Source organism: Planococcus citri, chromosome 5 (assembly GCF_950023065.1).
Source record: "Planococcus citri chromosome 5, ihPlaCitr1.1, whole genome shotgun sequence".
Taxonomy (NCBI): Eukaryota; Metazoa; Arthropoda; class Insecta; order Hemiptera; family Pseudococcidae; genus Planococcus; species Planococcus citri.
This window is the reverse complement of record NC_088681.1, coordinates 34,113,606-34,136,900: the sequence shown is the minus strand read 5'-3', so window position 1 is coordinate 34,136,900 and position 23,295 is coordinate 34,113,606. Positions and strand designations below refer to the sequence as shown.

General features: G+C 33.0%; 1 protein-coding gene across 9 annotated transcripts in view; it reads right to left on the bottom strand.

The window, feature by feature from the left end:
- Positions 1-23,295, bottom strand: part of LOC135846510 (ras-specific guanine nucleotide-releasing factor 2-like) — a 131,857-nt gene that overhangs the window by 46,201 nt on the left and 62,361 nt on the right. For all 9 annotated transcript variants that reach the window (XM_065365629.1, XM_065365635.1, XM_065365632.1 and 6 more), the window contains exon 4: positions 1,674-1,780. In XM_065365629.1, the coding sequence (XP_065221701.1) occupies positions 1,674-1,780 (107 nt within the window). The remainder of the gene's footprint in view (positions 1-1,673; positions 1,781-23,295) is intronic.

Genomic DNA, 23,295 nt, shown 5'->3' with positions numbered 1-23,295 from the left:
GAAAAATGCAACATGAATTTTCAAAAAAGCGGATTTCAATACTGGAATTCGTCTGACCCCAGTATTAAAATTGATCGAATTTTACGAAATTTAAGCCCTAGTTTCTTCTCTGAAAGACTCGCTTTCGATTTTGTGATTAAATGAATTTCAGAATCCGAATCAGTGCACCCGAAACCAATATTTTGATATTACTTTTTTCGATGATTTGAAATTGTTTCGTCTCCCTTCTATTTAAAGGTAAACATTTCGAAATAAAGTACTCAAAAAATACAAAATTTGAGGAAATAAGCTTCCAGACGTACCTATGTACATATTACGGATGAAATTTTCCTATAACAGGGCCATTTCTTTCCAAATTTCAATCTGGTAAACTGCGGCTTGGGTCTCTTTCCATTGAAATTTCTCGTTTCCATTCAAAATACAATACTTCAACCTAACTCTAATTCTAATCATACCCACACAGTTTTATACAAAATTTTAAATGATATGTAGCTTCAAATTCAGAAGTTGAACTTTCTTTTAAACATTTTTCGGATTTTCAAAATTTTATTCCTTCAATGATCTCTCATACTCTCCCCCCTCGAGTTTCTCATCGCGAGAATCAGGGACCAACAAAAATATGTTTTTCTTAATTAAAAGGGAGGGGAGGATGGGTTAAACTTTGTATTAAAAAAATGAGCTAAATTGAAACCGATTGGCTCAGTTTTTAAATTTCAATTCATGTTCGTCACTTTTGACGGATATTTTTTCTCAATATGAGATTAGGCCTTTTCAAAATTTAACAAAAAAACCCCAAAAAATGATTTTGGTGAAATAACTTTGTTTTTGAGAATATTTCTTAAACATTTTTCAACTCGGGAAAAATTTCAAAATTGCCGAAAAATTAATACTTAGGAAGGCATTAACTTATCATAAAATTTTTCAGAATGAATTTTCACGATTTTTTTTATAATTTGAAAATTTCAGCAGCGGAATGAAAGAAGCGAACCAACATTTCGATTTTTAAATAAACTTCGAATAACTCGAGATCCTTTTTAAAAATAAATTCCGTACAATTTTTCCCCACGAATTTGAAATATTCGATGTATATTTGTGTACGTATGTAGAGGGTAGCAAAAAGTTGAATGAAACCTCCTACGTTTGAGAAATTATAAAACTGAAATATTTGTAATCTGCGAAAATTCGAATAAATTTGCGATTTTACGACACGAATAAGTAAGTATAGAGGTACCTTTGAAGAAAGTGTCGACAATTTTGTCCCGTATGGAATAAATTTCAATATCAAAATAGAAACCGTCAATCATGAACGTCGAATGTCGATTTTTTTAATGCATGAGGAAAATTTCCAGCGAGTTCAAAAGATTAAGCTGAGGTGAATTTAGAAGTACATATGTAAGTAGTTTTTTTTTCGTATCCTCTTTTTCTTTCTCTCTCTCTTATGAAGCAATCATTGCATCAAGTCTACATTGCCTTATTACTCAAAACTGATTCGGTGAACTTGATTTGAATTTGAATTGACTCAACCACTCACTGACTCTATTGGTTCGACAAAATTAAAGGAATACATATTTTCATACATAAGACTACATATGTACTAATTTATACCTAGGGATTATTTTAAATTTTCAAACTACTAAATAGGTAACTAGATTTTTTTCTCAATAAAATCTAACCTTGCATCTCGTATTGCTTCAACCCAATGTTGACAATCAGCTTCATTACTAGCTCTTAATTCGTACTGCCTTTGATTCTCTCTTCTATATGATATTGCGAAGCAAAGCTAAACAAAAACATAAAAATAAACAGCATCCATAAATAAACCGCTGATTTTGTACAATAAGAACAAAAAAAACATAAAGAAAAAAAAGAACATGGCGCACGCAACAAATACAAAGAGTGTTATTTGTCGCATGCAAACATTCAAAGAAGAGAACCCAAAATAACAGAGCCAAAAAACCAATGCGACATTTATGAATTGTACAGCAAACACACTGCAAATACGTCTATTGCAAGAAAAAGTAGAAAAAAACACGAAAAGCGATTCAAAAAAAAGAATTATTACAATATTGAAGTCGCCGGCGTGAATTCGCTGATTTTGGTTCACTGATTGTTCCACAATCATCTACAAAAAAAAAGAAGAAAAAAACAACACTACGTATTGTGTAAGTTACATACGAATTCGAGCAACGAACGTAGGTAAAGGTATAGGGTACGTGCTGAACGAGAAGGCGAACAGAATTAATAGAAAAGAGGAGGATGAACTGCCACTGCGGTGTCGAGGCGTACCGCAGTGTGTCGTCAAATATCGAGTGGATTTATCATATTATTTTGTTAATATTACATTACGTATAATTTGAAAATTAACATCAGCCAGAGTCCTTTGTTAGTTATGCCACGCTGATGTACAAAAATTCCAAATCTTTAGCATCTTTTCTTTTTGTTCTTGATTTATAGACGTACTTGCTTTTCCTCGTTGAGTTTTTTTCTTACGTATTAAAACCACGCGATTTATTATTATATTCTACGCAGTTGGTTTTTTCCAGTGGTTTTTTTAAAATAATTTTTTTAATTAATTTCTTCGAGGTTTGCGTTCGCGCGTAAAGTATTCGAGTATCTATATTATTATGAACAACTAACCAGCGTTTAGGTTTTCTGTCGTGTGTTTGTTTTTACATTGCGAACTATTATCTACCTAAATAATATGCATGCAACGATGGTATGCAGTAAATTACATATTTCATCATTAAAACGTGCAGCTATAGGTTTTTATTAAAAAATTAAACCATCGACGCGCCTCTGAACGTGGTTTTCAATATCATTTATAGCGTGTAGATGTTAATAAAATTGCATAACTAGTTTGCCGTAAATACGAAATTGCTCGATAGCGGTTTTCATTCGAATAAATTAATTTGTGTACATCGTACATCGAACGGGAACGGTTTTCTGTTACCATGCCATACTCAACCACAAGTTTTCTGCTGAATTTTAAGGCTTTTTAGTAGGGAATGGAAAAATCATCGACTATAGGGCGGACTGGTTGGATACTTTCGGAAAAACTAAAATAGAGATGGATGACATGAGAAAAAAGTAAAAAATATGAGAATGCCACACATCTGACCTTGAAGTTCGTCTATTGTTCTGTTTCGAAATTTAAAAATTTTCGAATGAATCTCAAACATTGAAATTTTAAACGATTTTGCATCAAGTCACAACTACCTATTTTTCAAGCATCAGCCATTTTTGAGAAAATAATCTCAAAATTTGAACATCCATATCTCTAGATTGATTAAACATCAAGCAAATCTATTTACGAGGTTTCAAAGAGAACCAATGAAAAATTTATTAATTAAAGTTTTAAAGGCTCAAAATCGAACTTTCACTGTGAAAGTTCAATCTTTTTTAGCCAGTATGCGAAAAATTGCAATGAAGGTCCTTCTTTTTAACAATTCAATTTTCAAAATGTAATATCAAACCCCTTCAAATGCACAAGAGTTTTTAATTTTTATTTTATCCATACAAAAATTTAAAAAATAAAAAGAATTACAACTTTAATAATTCTAATTGTAAGTTTATTTTTTTGATTCAATCTCTCCAACCTCTTCCTCTCCACGAACTCCTTAAACATGATAAAAATAGAAAAAAATTGAAAACGAGTTACATACAATAAAAATTTATGTAACAACTCGGTACTTCAAACCTCCAAAAAAAAAAAAATCAAAATCATGTTTTTTCGTCTTAGCAAATTCGGAAGAAAATGGTCACTTTTTCAGCTCTCCAGCTCAATAATTTGATCAGATTTTTATTCTTTTAAATTAGAATACTCAATTGGTTAGGTAACTCAGGATCTTAAAAAATTTGCAAGTCTCGATCCAATTTTTAGTTCAGCCTTGCATCTGTCTTTTGAAATAAACGGTAAGGAAATGATATTCGATAGTTCAAAATCCTGATAAAAAGCTGAAGAAACCAGCATCTAGGTATACTGAGAAATAAAAGTTGTTTAAAACTAACAAGCTTCCTCGAGCTATCTTTTACGAGTTTGTCACTCAAATAAGCTCTCAATAGAGTTGACATGTCTAAGCCATTTTATGAAACAAAATTGCCAAATCACGTTTCGAGGCTTGATTATAATACCACGAGGTAGAAAATGAGCATAAATGGGGGGAGGGGGGGTCAACATTTTTCGAAACATCGAGTGATTTACTGAAAAATGAAAACGAACAGAAAAATGTTGGAAAAATAAAAAAAATTGACTAAATCGTCATTTTTTAAAGTGATTTGTCTATTTTTCAAGCAAACACCTCCACTCCTTTTCTTCCACCTATTTCTAATCCTCCTCATCATAACTACAAAATCCATTAATTTTATTTTCATGGGCCAAGAAATGAACTGTGGCACATAAAATTCTAATCGGAGGCTTCAGAATGACCTAAACCTGGAAGTTTTGAAGTAGGTGGGGTGGGGTGAAGTAAAACAACATTCTTAAATTTTTTTAATTTTCAAAAATTCTCCAAAAATTAACTTTGGAATTTAAAATTTTGGTTGCGAGATCTAGTTTGGTTTCGTCCTAATTATAAGGTGTCAATTCAAAAGGTCCCTGATTCCCTCAACTTCGATGAGTGATTTTTATAGAATTTTTCGCGCTAATCACTGGAAAAATAATGAAAAAATTCCATCAGGCATCATGTCAGGATTTTGATTTTGCACAATTTTAGATTTGATTACGCTATTTTCACTGAAATTCTATCAATTTTTGGTAACTTTCAAGTGATTTTCATGATAATTTTACTATTTTTATAATGCTTAACGAGTTTTTTCAAGATTTCAATTTTCATTTCAATATCTGATCAATTTTTCATAATTTTATATGTACAAGTTTTATTCACAGCTGAGATTTTTTGCGATATTTTGCTCCATTTTTTATGATATATCATCAACTTTCAGTCAATTTAAATAATTTTAATGGCTTCTCAACAAATTTACAAGCAGTTTTTAAAAAATGTTTCCCAATTATGCCACTTTTTTCACTAATTTATGGTAACTTTCAGTGACTGAGAGGTCAATTCGACAAAAAATTTTAAAATAGGTATTTTCTGTATTTTTGAAAAAACATCAATCAATTTTGAGAATACTGGATACATTTTTGATGATTGCTTTCAATTTTTGGCCAAAAGAATGACTTTTTGAAGACTTTGATGACCCACAGTCCAAAAGGATGAGTTTTTGATGGCCTTGATGACTAAAATAATTGGAATTTGGACCCCAAAAAATATACATTGCCATATTGCATATTTTGAGATTAAAAACATTTTGCTCAAAAATTCATGTTTTTGTATTCGTGTCGAAAGTGGTTTCCGAAACACGCAGGTAATTGGGATATAGTTCAGATAGAAAATTTGCAGAATTGTAACTGCCCAATAGTATATATAGGTACTCTGATAGTTAGAGAATTTTTATTTTTGAAAAAATTGGACCTCCAAAAATACTATTACGTCCAATTATGACAAAAGACCTCTAAAAATGATTGCAGATAATTTGAATGCGATTGTTTGTCTGACATAATAATTGATAACTTGTTTTTTCATCAGTTTATGCAATTTTAGGACCGTTTTGAGAGGCCTCGTTTTTTATTTAGTCAGCTAAAAATTTTCGGGGAGTGGGGGTACAATGAGTCCTTACGCTCTAGTTTGATAAAAATGACCGAAATTACTAACTGAACGACTGAGAGGTTCCCTTGTTAGATGAAGAATTCAAGTAGGCTGTTGTTAAATCCGAATCCCACATTAAACAAACTTTTTTTCTTTAGAGACAAATGGCTAGATTCTTTACGAATTTTGGAGTACATCAAGTAACATTAAACGATGTATATAAATAAATAAAATTTCAGCTCAACAGAAGGAAACACAAATACTGGATATAAAAAAACAATCCACCCTCACTATACAGTAGGTATACACTATACAGTATACACCTACCTACGTAATGTACATAATTCAAGAAAAAAAAAGTATTTACATCACAGTCGATATATTTCATATCTCCAATCCCCCTGCAGCAGGGCAATACACTTTGAGATTGACAAGGTACACATTTCGTAAGAGCAACCCGTGCATGTTCATTTTTTTTTCAACAAGAATTTTCGCTTCGAAACCATACACAGTATGTACAAAATAAAGGTACAGGTACCTACACGTGCAGGTAAAAACATTTACAACTTTATTGCGCGCCGGAGTTTAGGAAAAAAAGAAAAAAAGCCGAAAAAAAAGATCCAAAATGAAAAAAATTCAACAACCGTAAACTTCCATACAACGTGACATTTTAACGAAAGATACATTATAACGGAAAAATTATACGATTTAATACTGCGAGTTACAAATTGAAGGGAATAGGCCTCTTATAATCCAATCATGTCCGGTCCATTTACACGCATGCAAGAAACAACAGTGAGAGGGACTTTAAAAGACACCGGTCGCTAGGGGGGGGGGTGTTCGGCGTTAAGGTCGGTGCGTTGCCGTTGTGTATTTTATACGGAAATGTTGTGCAAACTCCGAAGGGGACAATATGCGTTGAGCAACGGAATACGTTCAACAAGTAATCGATTGGCGTGCGACTTGCTCACGTTTAAAAAATTCAACTGGCGAAATCGCTCGTCGTCGTCGTTGATATTTTCATCGCATTATAACGCCAAAATTGAGCCAAAAAAAAAAAAAAAATGGAACGCATAAAAAATACGAAATTTTTTAACTTTCTTAAGGAAAAGTTGAATTAACTTTAAATGGATTTAACTTTTGCTATATTTTCAAACTCTCAGGCTACGATATACGTGTACATGAAAGTACAAAAGAAAGGAGAGAAAAGGAGAGGAAAAAAAACGACGAAGTCGAATTCACAAAATGTAAAAGCATTTTAAATAAATTATCGCGGCAGCGAGCTGTATCGCGCTGGTGGAAAGAAAATACCTTAAATTTGTTATGAATGAGTTTTTTAAACCTTCTCGTGCTGCCATATTTAAAAACTTTTTTACCACTTCGGTGTGGCTATTCTCTGCAAGTGTGTATAAGAGACGAAAGAAGTTGCGGAAAAAAGCTAACTATTATCCTCGTCAAGCTATAGATAAGCACGTAAAAACCCTGGCAACTTGTTTGATACTCTGGTATTTCGAAATGTAGCGAGTTTTCGCCCCATCCCCCCGGCTCAACAAAATGGGGTTAAACGGTGACCCAGATTTTTACTATTTACTGTACGAGTTGTATGCTGTATGTCGATAGAGAAATACGAGTTCTTAATGTAACATTATATCCGGTTGAAGAATATCAAAAGCAATTCAACACTGGTAAAGTGTAAAGAGTACCTTTTTATTTGAATAATTTTCGACGCGATGATGTTTTGTCGTATTCTATATTATAGAGGTACGTAATACGAGCTGGATGAAATTTCATTTTGGAATTTTTTTCATTCTCGTTTACCCAGCATCCGGCGACTTTATATAGATATTTTTTTAATATATTATATTAAACTATACAGACCAACGGTAGATTTTGAAAAACAAAAAAACAAAAAAACGAGATAATTAAAAATAAAAATCAACGAGCACCGTTCCGCTGACCTAATTTTGATCGACGGTATTAATTTTCGCGCGCTTATTTACAAATGTACCAAGGGCGATATTGAGCCAAGAACTAGGCCCGGCTAAACGCCAATCGACGTTTTGGCCCGATATGAAATATTCTCGCGCCAGTTCGCAGCCGTGCTAATAATTCTACTCGGCCGAGCACATGGCAACACTGAATCGATACCGCCGGTCGAGACATATTCGCGCAAAACCTTGAACTCTCTCCGTTCGGTAGTAAATTTTTTGTAATAGTGTAAATGGACCGTAGTGGCGTTGTTTTTATTGAGTTAGCGTTTGATATGATGTGTTTGTCGGAAAATACGCAAGATAGGCAGCTCAAATGAAATGAAAAACGCCATTTATCTCGAGTACCTTGCCTTTTCCTTCTTTTCATTTGGTCGTTATGCTTATTCTGTACATCCCCGATATACTCCTGCCTGCCCAACTATCTCGCTGGTTTTGTTGTACGACGAAAAACATACCACGCTGCTCTTTTCCATCACGTCGATATGACGAGTAAGGAGACGAGGCAGAGAGAAAAGCATCTCGCGACGAATAAATTTTTTAAAATAATATTTTCGTCTCGAATATCTCAATTCGGCTGCGGTGCAATTTAAGCCTATACACTATGCTCCAGCCATATAGCCAGCCCTAGTGTAAACTCGACTCGGAATTTTAATGCTTCATTAACGAAACGTGAAATGCGAATTTTACAAATTAAAACCTTCTCCGGGTTTTATGGATTGTTTTAATCTTTCGGTCGACGCGTTATTTGTCTTCCGAAATAGCCTGCGAGACGAGTAAATCGCCCATGTGCGTGTTTACGACGTTTGGCATTTTTTTAAAACCTCCTCCTCCTCCTCTCTTTGCCGAATGAAATGTACTCGTACGAGCATGGTACAGAATACCAGATATAGTTCGAGTTTAGAGAAATCCTCCGAACGTCGAACTATGTATTACTGAGCTTTTTGTTCGTATTTTTCCATAGACAGTGAATTATCAGCGCAACCTTATGTTATCTGCAGTTCGTCGTTTCATTTTAAATTATTTTTTGTTCTAATTTTTCTTTCACGGAGCTTGAATGACGAAATTTGAGCTAGGTACGTATTGTTTGATTTGAAATTTTAGCTGCCGATGCTCCTAATCCGCGGTCAAAAAATAATTATCTACATATTCGTATTCCACTGCAGGGTACATTCATTCGAGAATGTTTTCGATTCTTTTATGGCGTATCGTAAGGCAAAATACTCGTATTTACTATAGCAGGAGAACCTCTCAATTAGCCTGATTTTCCTTCAATTATGTAAAGTAAAGGAAGTTCCAGTATAAGTATATGCTCTATCAAAATTCCGAGATTGGTGGTGGAACCATACATAAAGTCAGTTTCATGGTCCCAGAAGTCTTAAGTGATTAATTTTAGACAATAATTCCCCCCCCCTACGAATTTTGAGAACGCCTCAAACGATCGAAATTCGATCATTTCGATGAAATTTGTCAAATTTGCTCCCCTTTTGACCCAGTCTGGCGGGGCTTTGGCGGCACTTATGGGTCGGCAGACCGATACATTCGGATTCAGCGCGAAAAATGCTATAATTAGGCACCAATTTCAGCCATCAGTTTCCTCAGCTGAAAGTTCAGAAAAATTTTGAACTTTCGAGCTTTCACTGAGCTTTAAAGCAGCAGCTGCGGATCGGCAGACCAAATGTTTTCCAAATAGGGGTATGTATACTAACTTTCGAGGCCATCTCCAGCTTTCAGTTATTTCGGCCCAATCACAGTGGTATAGCTCTTGGACTAAAAGGTTTGAGAGATGATTACTTTGACTCAAAATTCCCGCTCATCCACCTAAATTTTTAGAATGGCATGAAGAAGGGTTGAAATGGACAAAAAAATAAAAACAAAATATAAAAATCAGTCAAAATTAAATGGAAAATTGTTCCGACATTCAGCATTGATCCGTTGTAGAGCAATTCGAAAGACAAAAATACGATTTTTCGTGTTTTACAGTTTTGAAAAATCAATTGTATCATGCCTCCTCCCTCTAATCGACCTAAAGAGTGCTGGTGTCTTAAATTTGCCACGGATGTTTAGACTTTTCAATCGTTTTCGTTTCTCACCAATAATAGAAAAAGTGGACGACTCGGTCTGAAAAAAGTACTTACCTAATTCTTGATGCTTGAATGTTTTCTTACAAGAGAGATATCTTGACTGGTGAAAAAAATTTTGAACCGGCTAAAGCTGAATCGAAAAAACATGCTGAAATACATTACCAGCGTAAATTTCAGAAGATTAAATGTATTTTTCGACAAAATTTGGGCCAAGAGTACGGGAAAAATGTTATAAAATTATCCTATAAATCAGAAATTTGGTAGATATAAATACACTGTTTTCGACTCGCCCCCCCCCCCCCCTCAAACCAAATTGATTAGAATTGGTTTGAACAGTTCTAGTATTTGTTATAAATACTAACCATGATTGCAATACAGAATGACTCGTTTTATATTGCCCACGTCGAATTATAATTTCCCTAAAAATTTAAACAGGTTCCAGTTTTTCTCCAAGAGCCAAGTGAAAGATAATATCCAAATACTTTTAAAAAAATATATAATCAATAATGTGCAATCATCGATATAAAACATCAGCTCGAATTGCTCGAAAACTATATTTACCTACTTACCCATCATAAATACGTATGATTGTAATTTGATAATACGATGCAATTACATACCACAAAATATGTTTCTCGACTTCTCTTCAAATGAAATATGAGATCGTAGAAAATCAATTGAAATATCATTTTCCACTAAACATTAATTTGCAAATGGCAAACTCGAGAAATTTGATGTTTTATTATAGATTCAATATCTATCGTGTAAATTAATTTCAAAATTGAATTTCTTCGCGTGACGATACGTGCATTTTCAAAAATAAAATAAAAATAAATTCGAAGAATTGGAAAAAAATTAACAATAAGTTTTCTTTTAGTTGATTTCGAATAAACTGGAATAAAAAGCTCACAATTGCAAGTTTTTGCCCAATAACTCATCTAAAACACTCATTGGTCTTTATGCTTATTGCTTTCGGTTTCAATCATTCAAACGTTTCGGAAGTAGGTAAACTGATATTTTGAAGCTTCATACTTCAAGCCCTTATTTAAACTTTCTGAGTCGATTAGAGGTGGTTTCAAGTCATTTTGGAGCCTCCAGCTAACGTTTTAAAGTTGTTGGGACGACTTTTATGTCATTTTTTGAAAATTTGAAATTTTCAAAATGCCATGATTGAAGACTCCAGAATGGCTTTTGAAATCATCTTCAGTCGATTCAACAAGTTGAAATTGTGGTATTAAGTGAATTTTAGCTCGCCTGCAACTTCATTGTGTAAAATTATGTGACGATCTCAACTTTCAAAAATCGTCGGGACGCTTCAGAACTACTCAGGACAGTGGAAACTGTTTTCAATGTATCAAATTTTCGGTCTAAAATGGTATAAAAACGCAAAAACATAATTTTAAATAATTAAAAATCTCCAAAACCTTACGAAATTTCACCAAAATTTGCATAATATTACATGGTACGTCGTTGCAACGTTAAAAAAGCAGAATAATTTTATTAGAAACATTTCAAACAGTTCGAAACTTTCAAAAAAACTGCAGAAAACTTCGTTAAAACAAGTTAAATGGCTCAAGATACTCAAAAATAATTAAAACCATTCAAATTCATCAAAAACTGAAGCCAAATGTCATCAATAATTTTTTTACCTAATTTTTAATGATTGTAATTTTTTTTGTTTTTTTTGGCGTTTGAATGCAATTTTTTCCATATTATGTTTTAATAATGTTTTAGACAAATTTTAACGTACTGATTTTTTTAATGATTTAATATTTTGTTTAGTGTTTTCATTTTATGCCATTTTAAACACTTTTTTCGCTATGTTTTACACAAATACGAGTAGGTAGGTACCTAGTTAAATTTTGACGAATTTTACTGAAATTTACTTCATCTGTAGTTTTTGGACCTTTCAAATGATTTTATTGTTTTGTAAGTGTTCTAATGTCATTTCAAACTTTAACGATTTTTATACAATTTTCAAAAAATTCTGCGATATTTTGAAACTATACTTTCAGAGTACTTTACAGCAATTTTTTTTTCTTTTCGTTAATTCAATGATTTTTTCCTTCTTTGACTTTTACATTACCTATATTTTTTAAATCATTTTTACAACATTATTTTTATAAATCGTATACCTAGGTGAGAAATGTTCGGTAGTTCGACATAATTTTTCATTATTTCTTCTAAATTCCAATGATAATTTCAGAACAATTTCTGGAGAATTAGAAGGAGAACGTAAATTGAAAAGCATGCCTGTAAAATCGTTTTTACGGCAAACTGAGTAGGCAATTTTATTAACACCACATTTTTGATCATTTTTGGAGCCTTCAATAAGTTTTTAATTTTCTAGTGAAAGTTCAAATCATACTGTACCAGAAAGATTAAAAATAAACTTCAACGCCTATGTATAATTTTGGCTAGTGCTTATTGGTTCCTTTTTTCCTTCTTATTTTTCTTAAATTCTTCCACAAATTACATAATAATTGAATCATCAGGGCTCTCGTATTATAAAAAAATAAAGCCAACGATGAGATAATGGTCGAAGAACCCCCATCACTTTTCAAGTTTTTGATTACCGCAATAAAGAAAAAATATGAATAGCTAATTTAGATCATCAAATTCTTTATTTATTCGAACCAGGGTGCCAATTGAAATAAAATTCGTAATTTTTTGCCTTCTTATCGATAACATGCCATCGAAAAGGCGATTGCGGTTGGTGGTAAAAGCTGGGAGGCGGCTGATGAAAAAAAAAATCGTTAGAATCGACATTGATATAAACCAAACGGCGGATACCAAAGTCGGTGACTTTTAGCTGACAAATCTCACAACTACGTCTTTCGAGCGTCGAATTAAAAGAGAGAAAAAAATGGTCGAATTATAAAAGATGATTTGTGCGATGAGAACATCCGTTCCAGGCAGCGTACAGATGAGCTTATACTTAGGATAGAAGCGGGTAGGATGTCGAAGGGTCATAAGCATTTGAGTTAATTCTTAGCATATGTTTTGGCGTTTGATGTTAACGTTATTTGGCAAGTTTTAGCATGAGCGAAATGACTTTTATCCGACATAATGGCCGTTTTAACTTCAATCTAACAACCTTGAAGAAAACTTTTGCTCGTTTTAAGACTACATCAACGTGGTTATTACCCAGAATGTAACGTGTACAATGAAGATAAACGATAATGACCAAACCAACTTATGAATGAAACCGTTTCAGCGGCGGCGGCGGCGACGACGACGACGACGTCGAAAGTGAGAGTAGAAAAAAATCGCTCGAAATGGAAGTACCAAAATTTCGCCACCGTGTTGTTTTACAAGTTCAATAAAAATAATTGAATTTAAGCAGTACAATTTTTCGTAAACCTTACTCGCCTTTTCTTGTTCTTCTCAAGCAAGCTACTCGTTGCTCATTGTACGGACGTGAACGATTTGATGGGGGAAAAAAATCGCAACGGATGTATTTTTTATTTACGGTGTATTTGCCGATGGCAACTCGCGTACAGTTCATTTTGTTGCGGAATTCTCTCGACAAACGGAAAACACAGTTGACTTGGTAAACATTCAAAGTGAAATTATATTCAAGTCGCAAAGGATAGGCAACTTTCCGTACGTTGTCGAGCTTTATGACTAATGAGATTAGAAAGTTCATTCATTACCTAAAATAAATTACATTTACAATAAATTTAACTCCACGTTTGTTTACCATGTTCGCCGAGCCGTCAAATTTAATTAGTATCAAAGGTTGAATTCGTCAAATGCTCCGATTCTCTTCTATTGATTCGTATATAAGTTTAATGTTTTTCATATCGCATCGTTTTCGCTGTGTACGAGTATAGCGGTATCATTTGTCGTAAAATCAACAGCCAGGCTTCAACACATTGGATCATCTCGCGTGTTTGTAGGTACAAATACCTTATGCAAGATGATGAATATACCCGCATGGTATTTTCATTTTAAAAGCAGGCACACATACCTTGTACATGTAGAAGACGTGGATTTACAAGTCATAAGTTTTAACTTACGTGTACCCAGCTAATTTGAATAGCAATTAAAAGTTCTTTGTGTCGTACATGTAACTAAGATGCTGCAGGAAGATAAAAGTTGAAGTTGATGAAGGAAAAGAGACCACGTTTGTGAGAAGATTCATCATAAGGATATAACAGTTCAGGGTTAAAATATGTTAAAATTGTTAAAGCATGGTGGTAGCTTGATTTAACACGTGGGTACAAAAATAAAATAGTAGGTATATCTACTTTTGATAAACTGACATGTGTATGAGGGTGGATTCCCTCAAGAAAGTCGGCGGATTTTAGCCAAATTCAGTAGAGACCTTCATTTTGAGTTGAAAGTTACTCAGAAATTTTTTTTAGCTCCATAGGTGCCCCTTGATGAGAGATGTGGGCTCTCAAAGAGGAGGCATTTTTGAAGAAAAAAAAACTTTTTTTTCGCTCCTGTCGCTACTCAAACTGTTTTGGGGGAAAATGGCCTAGTCCCAAATGAAAGTATGTATTTCAGATTCTATGTCGACATCGACCTACTCTATTGCTGTCAAAATCCTGTAATGGGAGGAATTGCAGTATTTTCTGTCACTCATGTGAGAGAAAATTGTTCTGTATTCAGCTGCATCTCATTTTAGTTACGTAAATACGCGATCTGGCGGATTAGTTACGTAAAAGCGCCATCTGGTGAATTAGTTCTCTCATGACCAACGAGTTGTGAGAGCGTTGCCAAACGCCAGTCACCATACGACTTCCAATGCATAGCATAGGTTTAGGTATCTGCGATCCGGAAATACTACATAGGCTAATACCTATTCTATTGATTACGTCAAACATGATCTGGAGATCTGTTTAAGTAATTTCCTGTTCCTGTGTTTTGTAAGTGATCTATTTCCGTAATACAACAGTTCTGGGTTCTGGATCCCAAGGATGTTCCGTTAATGATGTACTCGCACCCAGCAGCAATGGTGCATAAGACTGTCAGTCCATATTTCAAATCTCATCTTCATGAGTATCACTAATGGACTTTCCCTCATCTGTTTGCTGATCCCTCCCTGCGGTGATGTGCATTTGCACTCCTTTACAACACTTGTGTTATCCCTTTCGTAATACTTTAACTGGTTTTGCATAAACTAGAGTAGATTATTCATAATCATATGATATTCAACGAATAAACAATGAATTAATGAATAATCAAAGGAATTTTATTAATTGAGGTACATGTTCTATGTTCCATAAGTGTTTGTCCTATTTGTTTGTAACCGAAAAGTAGGTACTGAGGCGGTGAATCGCCAAGTTATCATGAAGCTCTTATAAGCTAGGTGAAGTTCACTACCTGTTAGGTAGTTGAGCTTATGTACGAAGTTTATTGTATGTGCATGAATGTGCAAGATCTACTTTTACAATCCAAGACCATTAGAGTTCTACTGAGCGGCTAAAAATGTACAAATTGCTAATTTTTGGATAAAGGAGGAGTGCAATAAGACCATTTTTTGGCCCCAGCAAGTTTTCGACTTGGCCACTCTAAAAATATAGTAATAAATGTCTCAGATACGAATCCGTGGTTAGTTAACCCAAAATGACAATTTTTTTGGGAGTCCAGGGGTTCCCAAAGTTACAAATAAAAAAATGATTTTAGGTACCACTTACTCGTAGTATTATTTTCAAAAACTTTTTTAGCGTAAAATAGGTACTTACCTGTTAGAACCAGATCAATGTTATGTGAGGTGATTGTTCTATTTTCAACCCTTGGGGGCAGAATATTGATGAGGTTTTAATTTTTTGAAAATTTTGGAACCACCATTTTGATTCTACTCATTTGAACCTCGCTAAAAAGCTAATTACAGTTCATCAGTATCTGAAAGAACTCCATCCCACCAAATTTTGAGCTCAATAAAACTTTTTGCTGGTGCTCAAAAATCCAATTTTCCAATTTTTCGCAATTTCGATATTTTGGGAACCCCTGGAAAACTATAAACCTGCGATTTGCGCCAAACGCAACGTTTTGAGGTATATATTCGATTATTTAGATGAAAAAGTTCAATTAACCTCCCTGTATATTTGTAATTTTGAACACTTTTTTTAGAGCCCCCCATTTTAGGCACCCCTAAAAAAGTCGTTTATGCATATTTTTTCAATTAAATTGAATAATTTACATTTGAAACGCGCTAGCAAGTGCTCGATAATTTTTCAGATGATTTTTCCCGTAACTTCATAATTGAGCTTTTTTGGTCAAATTCTGAGATTTCACTTCGTTGAAATCATTAAAACGTGATTTTAACGTTTTTTTTGTTTTTGTTTTTTTTTGCTATTTTGAGACTGTAGGTTGGCGTTAAATGATTTTTTTGTAAGAACAAAAACTGTAGGAAAGCTTTCAAGGAACAACTTTTATTGGAAAATCTTTCTTGCAGAACCACCCCTTCTTTTCCTAGGGTCCAGCTCCCCCTTTTGAAAACTTTGCCTAATTCTATATGTATGATTAATTTAAAAATCCAAAATCCAACACCGCTTTTAGGGTTCCATTAAGCGGTTGAAAATTTGCAAATCATCCATTTCTAGTAAAGATTCGTGTTTTGAAAAAAAAAATTTCGCAAATATTTCGTATTAATTAGGTAAAAATATTGAAAGATGTTTCAAAAACGAAACAGAAACTAAAAACCAAATAAAACAAATTGAAAACAATAAATGAGAATTAAAATACCTCAAAACGAAATAAAAATCTAAAAAAATAATATAATCATAACTCTGAAATGAAAACTGAGAATTCTGAGAAAAAAACTGAACATGGAGGGAAACTTGGAAAAAACCAAAAATAAAATATTAAAAACGAATTCAAAACCAAAAACACAAATCCCAAAATCAAAAAATTCCGAAAACGAAATTGAAATGCGAACGAAAACCCCTTTTAAAAAAATCGAAACAAGGTACAAAAATGCAAAGTCTCAAAAACAACAATTTTTTTTAAAAGACTGAAAAGCAAAACACTTGAAAACAAAATGAAAAGCCAACAAAATCTTTTTAACAACCAGGAAGAAAATTGATTTTTCCTGACTTTCCCTTTCATCAGAATGATCACAAAAAAAACTACTTCTTGGAATCGGGTTTCAACCTGCTGAGAACAAATCTGGCGTTCGTCTTTCAGAAATGAAATTTTCAACAGAGCAGTGCCATAAAATTGATCATTATTCATAATTTTCGCGATCTTTCAATTTTCAAGCCATCTATAGAAGACTAAAAGTGATATTGAATTTCAAAGTCAAAAAATCGGGATGTTTAAAAATTCAAATCGCAATTTTTAGCGGAGTGACTGAATAGTGAATACTGCACAGATTCAACAGGAGATATATTCCAAAATTCGCAACAACAAAAAAAATTCAAAAATAACTTTACTTTGAGAATTCTTCCCTCGGTCCTCTTAGCTTAAGGGACTTGGAAATTTTTTGAATAATCTCCCACTCATAGTAAACTTCCCCCTCACCCTCCTGGAAAATATAAAGAATAGTTTTTTTTTGTAATTTAGCGGAGAGTGAGTAAGAGTTCAAAAATGTGAATAGAGAGTTTTCACATCAAGAGGAAACCCTCTCAGACTACTTTCGAAATTTCGATTTCGTCGTAAACAGAATCAAAATGACGAATACAAAGTCAACTTGAATTCGCGCGAAATCAACTTTTCAGAAAATGAAAACTCCAGTCAACACAGAAAAATACTCGAAGGTTTGAAAACAATGTAAATAAATTAGCGATGTAAATATTTACACGAATATCCACGAACTCATCGTCTAAAACATTTCTGGAATCAAAATATAACTTTCAAGTAGGTACCTACCTCGTTGCCCTTCGACTTTTTGAAAAAATTAAAACGCTAAACAGTATGTTCTATGGCTCGTACGCGTGGCAGTATTTACAGAGAGGTTGGAATTTTCCACGACGAGATGCTCATCACGTTCCAGAACACATCGTACGAAATATAAATCAGAATACAAACAAACGCAGCGAAATAAACCACGTAGAAGGAATGATTAAAACTAGAAATTATAGACATCTCGATAGAAATAATCTTCTTTAACATTTACACCTCATAACTACCACCTGTAACATCTCATCGTATATACATTAGACTTTCAACCTTTCGCTTTCAATCACTCGATTTCCCATTATACCACATAAAATCCTTACTGTTTGCGAAGGGCTTTTTATTTCTATGCTAAATATAGCGACGACAAGTCCAAAGGGAAGAAGATCTACCGTAATGTAGGTATTCTCTGTTATAATAATTCGCGGTAATTTCACGAATTATTTTATAACTTCGGCGGTATACAACTGGAAATTTAATCCTTTTTCAATCTAACCTAGCTTAAAAACCACTTTACCAAGGAGATTTACTTGGATTTAAAACGGCGTTCACGATGCGCCATAAAAATAAATGATGTTAAATGGACGACGAGGACGACAACGACGACGTTTCTTCTCTTCTTTTTTTCCTACTCAGGTTTACATTTAATTTATCTTTTTTGATGATTTGATTAAGTTTCAGCCGCTAAATCAGTGGAAATGAGAGGAATTTTGTATTTTAAAATCCCCTTCAACTTAACAGACATGCCTACTAAAAATAAACAAAATAAACAGCTACGCAGGTACGAGTAAGTAGGTAGGTATATTGTTTTTGGAAAATCATCAAACCATTAACTATTCGTAGAGGATTTACCCATCGTCGTCGTCGTCGTCGCGGTGGCTGGCTCGTTGAAATTATATCTACTTTTTATGAGTAAAGAATTTCAACATTCGGTAGTTATCTCATTAGCGTACATCCCATCGTCGTCGTCGTCGCTGTATCGTCTTCTTCTGTGTGTACACAAATTGCCGCACACACAGTAACAACTACATCGAATATGTGACGTCAGCCTATTTGTAAGGTTACCATGGGTACCGCATCGAGAGCACGTTTACTTCTGAATAATTCATATTTTTACCTGTTGAATTTTTCGGTTTAATAAATAGCTAAATTTAAAAAGAAGAAAAAAAACCATCGCGAATTTCATGTTTTTTCTTCACCTATTGAAAAAAAAAATACCGAGACGTTTCTGCGGAAATATTAAATATTTATTGTGAATTATTTAACGATTTGTAACTTTTTCAATCGATTTTTAAACTTTTTAGCTAATTTCTTCTTCTTTAGTTTTCGTGCTACGCGTTTTATTCTTCGAAAAAACAAGATTAATCTGATGAAGAATGATTGAAAAGAGGTCTGGCTTTTTATCGTAGATCAATTTTGATAGGAACGACAACTTGATAGGGTTATGTACGATGTACACGCCAATTTACTTAATTGTCTGTATATTATCGAGATGAAATGATAGTAGACAGCTATTTGTAACCTTTTTCGAAAATGGTGCTATTTTTTGAAACTTGAAGCCATTAACTCGATTCGACGATGCCAGGATTTTCCAAACAGAATTTCCAACACCCTACCCCTCCCCATCAACAAAAAATTACAAAGAAGTTTCAAAGGTAAATTCCCAAAATAACATAGGTATCTCTCCATATCACTCATCAAATATAAATAGAGTACATAGTGAATTGTTTCATATGAAGCGTTAGAAAAGTTATTCAGTAAGACTAGGTCATGAAAAAATGATGAATAATCTGGAAATATGTAGTTGGAGCATGAAGGAACTGCGGCGAATGAGAGAAAGGATGAAAATTCATCCAAAATGCTAAGAATCAGTAACTTTACTTTATTCATTTTCGAACTTTTTATTGTCATGTAGATTTTTTCAGCTCTGAAACGTGGATACTTGAGAAACGAATCTTGGAAGAAAATTTTCACTCAGGGAAGAGGTTATGAAAAAAGGATTGATTTCAAAATTTTTGGAGAATACGAAAAAAAAATATCAACTCTAGAATTAAATTTCAAGAATTCTCATGAGAAAAGTTGAACTGATGTTTGAAAAAAAAATTGAACAAGACCCTCAAAGCAATAATGGAATGCTCCAAATCACAAAATTTCAATCCCTTTTTTCAAAAACTTCGACAGCTCACAAGGGAAATTTTTACGCAGCAAATTGGAATAAAATGAAGTAAAATAACGCTTTTGGAATTTCAATTTCAACAAAGAATAGGCAAAATTTTTGTGTTTCTGAGTTTTAAAAAACTGCTGTTTTGAATAAAATAAAATTTTTTGCAAGCAGAAATAACGCAAAGATTTCGAAAATTAGCGGAAGTTTTATTTTGAAACTTAAAGGAGAAATTCAGATAAAAGTTTCTCATTCCAATGTAAGAATGGGGAAATCACTAAAAAAAAAAAAAAAAAAAAAAAAAGGAAAAAACAAAAAAAAACATCAAATTCCAAAAAAAAATAATATAAAAAGATCAAAAATTCAAATTGATAGGTATTTTCGAAACAAGTCCAGGACTCTTCTAAAATGAAAATTTTTTTTGTTGAAAAATTCTGATGCTGCAACTCCTGCATGATTTTTCCTGTTTTACTCAAATTTTGTTAAGATGTAACAATTTTCCCTGGTGAGCTGTCGAAGTTGTTAAAAAAAAGGAAAAAAGGTTTGCGTTTTGAAGCATTTAATTTTTCCTTTGCGAGTCTTATGAAAAAATTGAGATAAACAATCGAAAAAAATTCCAGCTATTAAAATTTTATAGTAAAATTTAATCAACTTGATTTTTTGTAAACAACTGAGAAAAATCATTCAAATTCAATTTCTTTTTCAAATATCACAATCTGATTGTTCAGTTCAACTTCTCCTAATTTTTGAAATTTATCGGTTGAACTTTTCACAGACATTAAAGCATTACCACGGACCGTTGGTAGTTCAACTTTTTTAAAGCGAATAACCCCCTTTCGTAACCCCCACCTGGGACCAAGAATATGTTCACAAAGGAGATGTCCACACTGGCACAACAATTTTAGAACTGGACAAACCCAGATCAACAAAGCATCCAAACATACATATATCACTAGTAAAAATTTCAAGAGCGGAAGTGCATAATTTATTATAGATTTTTGATGAATTTTTGAACATCAAATTTGGGCTAAAAATAATCAAAATTTTACCAAATGGACCTAGAAAGCTAAAATTTGGCATATACCCAATTTTCCACTCGCCAAATCGTTTGGAAACGGTTTCGAACCGTTTTGAGCAGTTCATGGAGCTTCCAGAAGATTTTTGATAGTTGAATAGGTACAAATATGAAGCTGGAAAGCTCAAATTTACTGTGTATTCTAATTTCAATATACTGAGTAGACTGGAGGAGATCGACATTCCCAGTTGACTTCAAGTGGTTTCAAGTCGTTTTAAACTTTTTGACAATTCTGGATTATCGAAAAATGCCATAAAATCAAATATGATTCTAAACTGGAATACACAGATTTTGGAAAAATTGTGTATACTCGGTCAAGTGGGTCACAAACGAGCATCAATATCCAATGTACAGGAACCAATTTGGCAATAGGAAGTAATAATGATTGAACTTTCAAAATAAAAGCTACCTACTTTATCAGCAAATGTTATCATGCCACAGACAGATTTCATTAAAAATCTCCAAATTCTTATTGAAAACGTTTCTAAAAATTCTCTATTACATATAAAAATCCCGTCACTAGAAAGTTGAAATTTTCAAACGTGATTAAATTCCTAAACGAAACATATTCGTGCTGGAAAATAACCAAACCCCCAAAATTAGGGCAAAAAATGCTACGTATGTAAATAAATAAAAAACAAGGCATCCTAAACTAAAACAATATAAACCATTTCCGAGAAAATTGTCTTAAAGTCACACTTGTAAAAATACCAAGTTTCTCTCGCGAATAAAATTGAATTTGGCATGACCATATACGACAACACTCGCAGACCTAGCTCTTAAAAGAAATCATCTGTGCGATGCATTAAAAAGTTATAAACTTGAAAAATGAAAAAGCGAAAAAAGTTTCACCGAGTACGTGATAATCCAAGATCTTTGATTTACTTCATAACAAAATTGAAACATTAATTAAAAATTGTTTTGCTTTTATATAAAAGTTTTTCTTTATTTTACAACATTCTTTACAATTCGTTACGAAAATTTTTGTTATTTAAACTTGCGCTAGAAAAACTCGGCTATTATTTACTTTTCATGTAGAAAAATAACTGCTCATTTTCCACAACACGAATTTTTTCCCTAAAGCGAGCTACGCGAGTCTATGGTGCTCAAAGCAATCGAAATGAATTATTAATAAAATACTTAACGTTTGTCGGATCGGAACTTTCAAAAGAAAATACCTATTTACATTCGATGACGAGAAGACACGAAAAATGAAAAATTCAACTTCACAGTTCAGTAACTTTATCAAAATCACAAAACAAACCAATATTTCACCAAATTTCGCGTAGTCTAAAAATATACCTAAGTAAAAGTACCGATTACAGATTTTGGTACATGAGGAAGAACCGAAAGCGCATGAAAAATTTTTAAATTGGCAATTTGATTCGAATTACGTAAATAGAAACGTAGTAATTTTTGATATTTTTCATCATAGTAGTGATGATAAAATGAACAATCTTGGAAGCCGCTTAGTTTTAATTGAAAAAGTTGAGGCGTTTAAAGTTGATTTCATTGTGTAGATTGGAGAAAATGTAAATACAATATTTCTGTTTTATTACTTCGGGGAATTCTACGTACTTTTAACTTTAATGTTCTTCGCATCGATAAGTAAAGCCGTTTTAACAATTTTACAAAATACGAAATATATTTTCAACTTTTTATGTAAGAATAAACGCGAAGAAAAAGTTAAACATTTATATTGCCTATATATGACTTTTATTATTCCGACCTAACTTACACCTTTTGATCTGGCAGTAACCTTTTTCTATAGTATTCAAATCATTTCTAGTGTACGAAAGAACTTTTAGAAATTTCCTGTGAAAAGGTACCTTTCAAGTGGGTATAACAAATGAAAACGAGGAAGTAATCTGTAAACAACTCCGAGTATTTTATCCTTAATCGGGTTTTACACATCTTTTCCTTATAACTCTTTTATAAGCGAATACTTTTATTCGAAAACACTATTCTAATGATTAGTTCTTTATTGCTCGACAAAAATACCGAACATTATTATTATTATTTTTTTTGGAGTGTAATCGTATTATTAGATCTTTTATCAATATATGTAGTATACGAAAGCTATAGTTAATGGAGAAATTTTCCAACAAATAAGTATCCATCCAACCAGATTTGAATAAATGAAAACTGATACACCTACTTAAATAATAAGTTTACGAGTTTTCCATCTAAGTATACGAAACACTCCACTTTTACATACAATAATCGTCATTAAAAGTTCCACTCGATGAATAAAAGGCATGTGAGTATTTTAGGAACGAAACGAGGTCATTGCTTTTATGGCTGAGTTCTTTATCCTTTAAGCAAAAAAATGTCGATCTCGAATTTTTTTTCTTTCTCTTCCTCAGGCACTGATACAAGGAAAAAACATGAAAATATCTCACCCCAACTTCGAAAAAAAAGAAGATAACATTACATGCTGAGATGAAGGTCTCTTCTACAAAAGTTCATTGGATTTTGATGAAATTCGCAG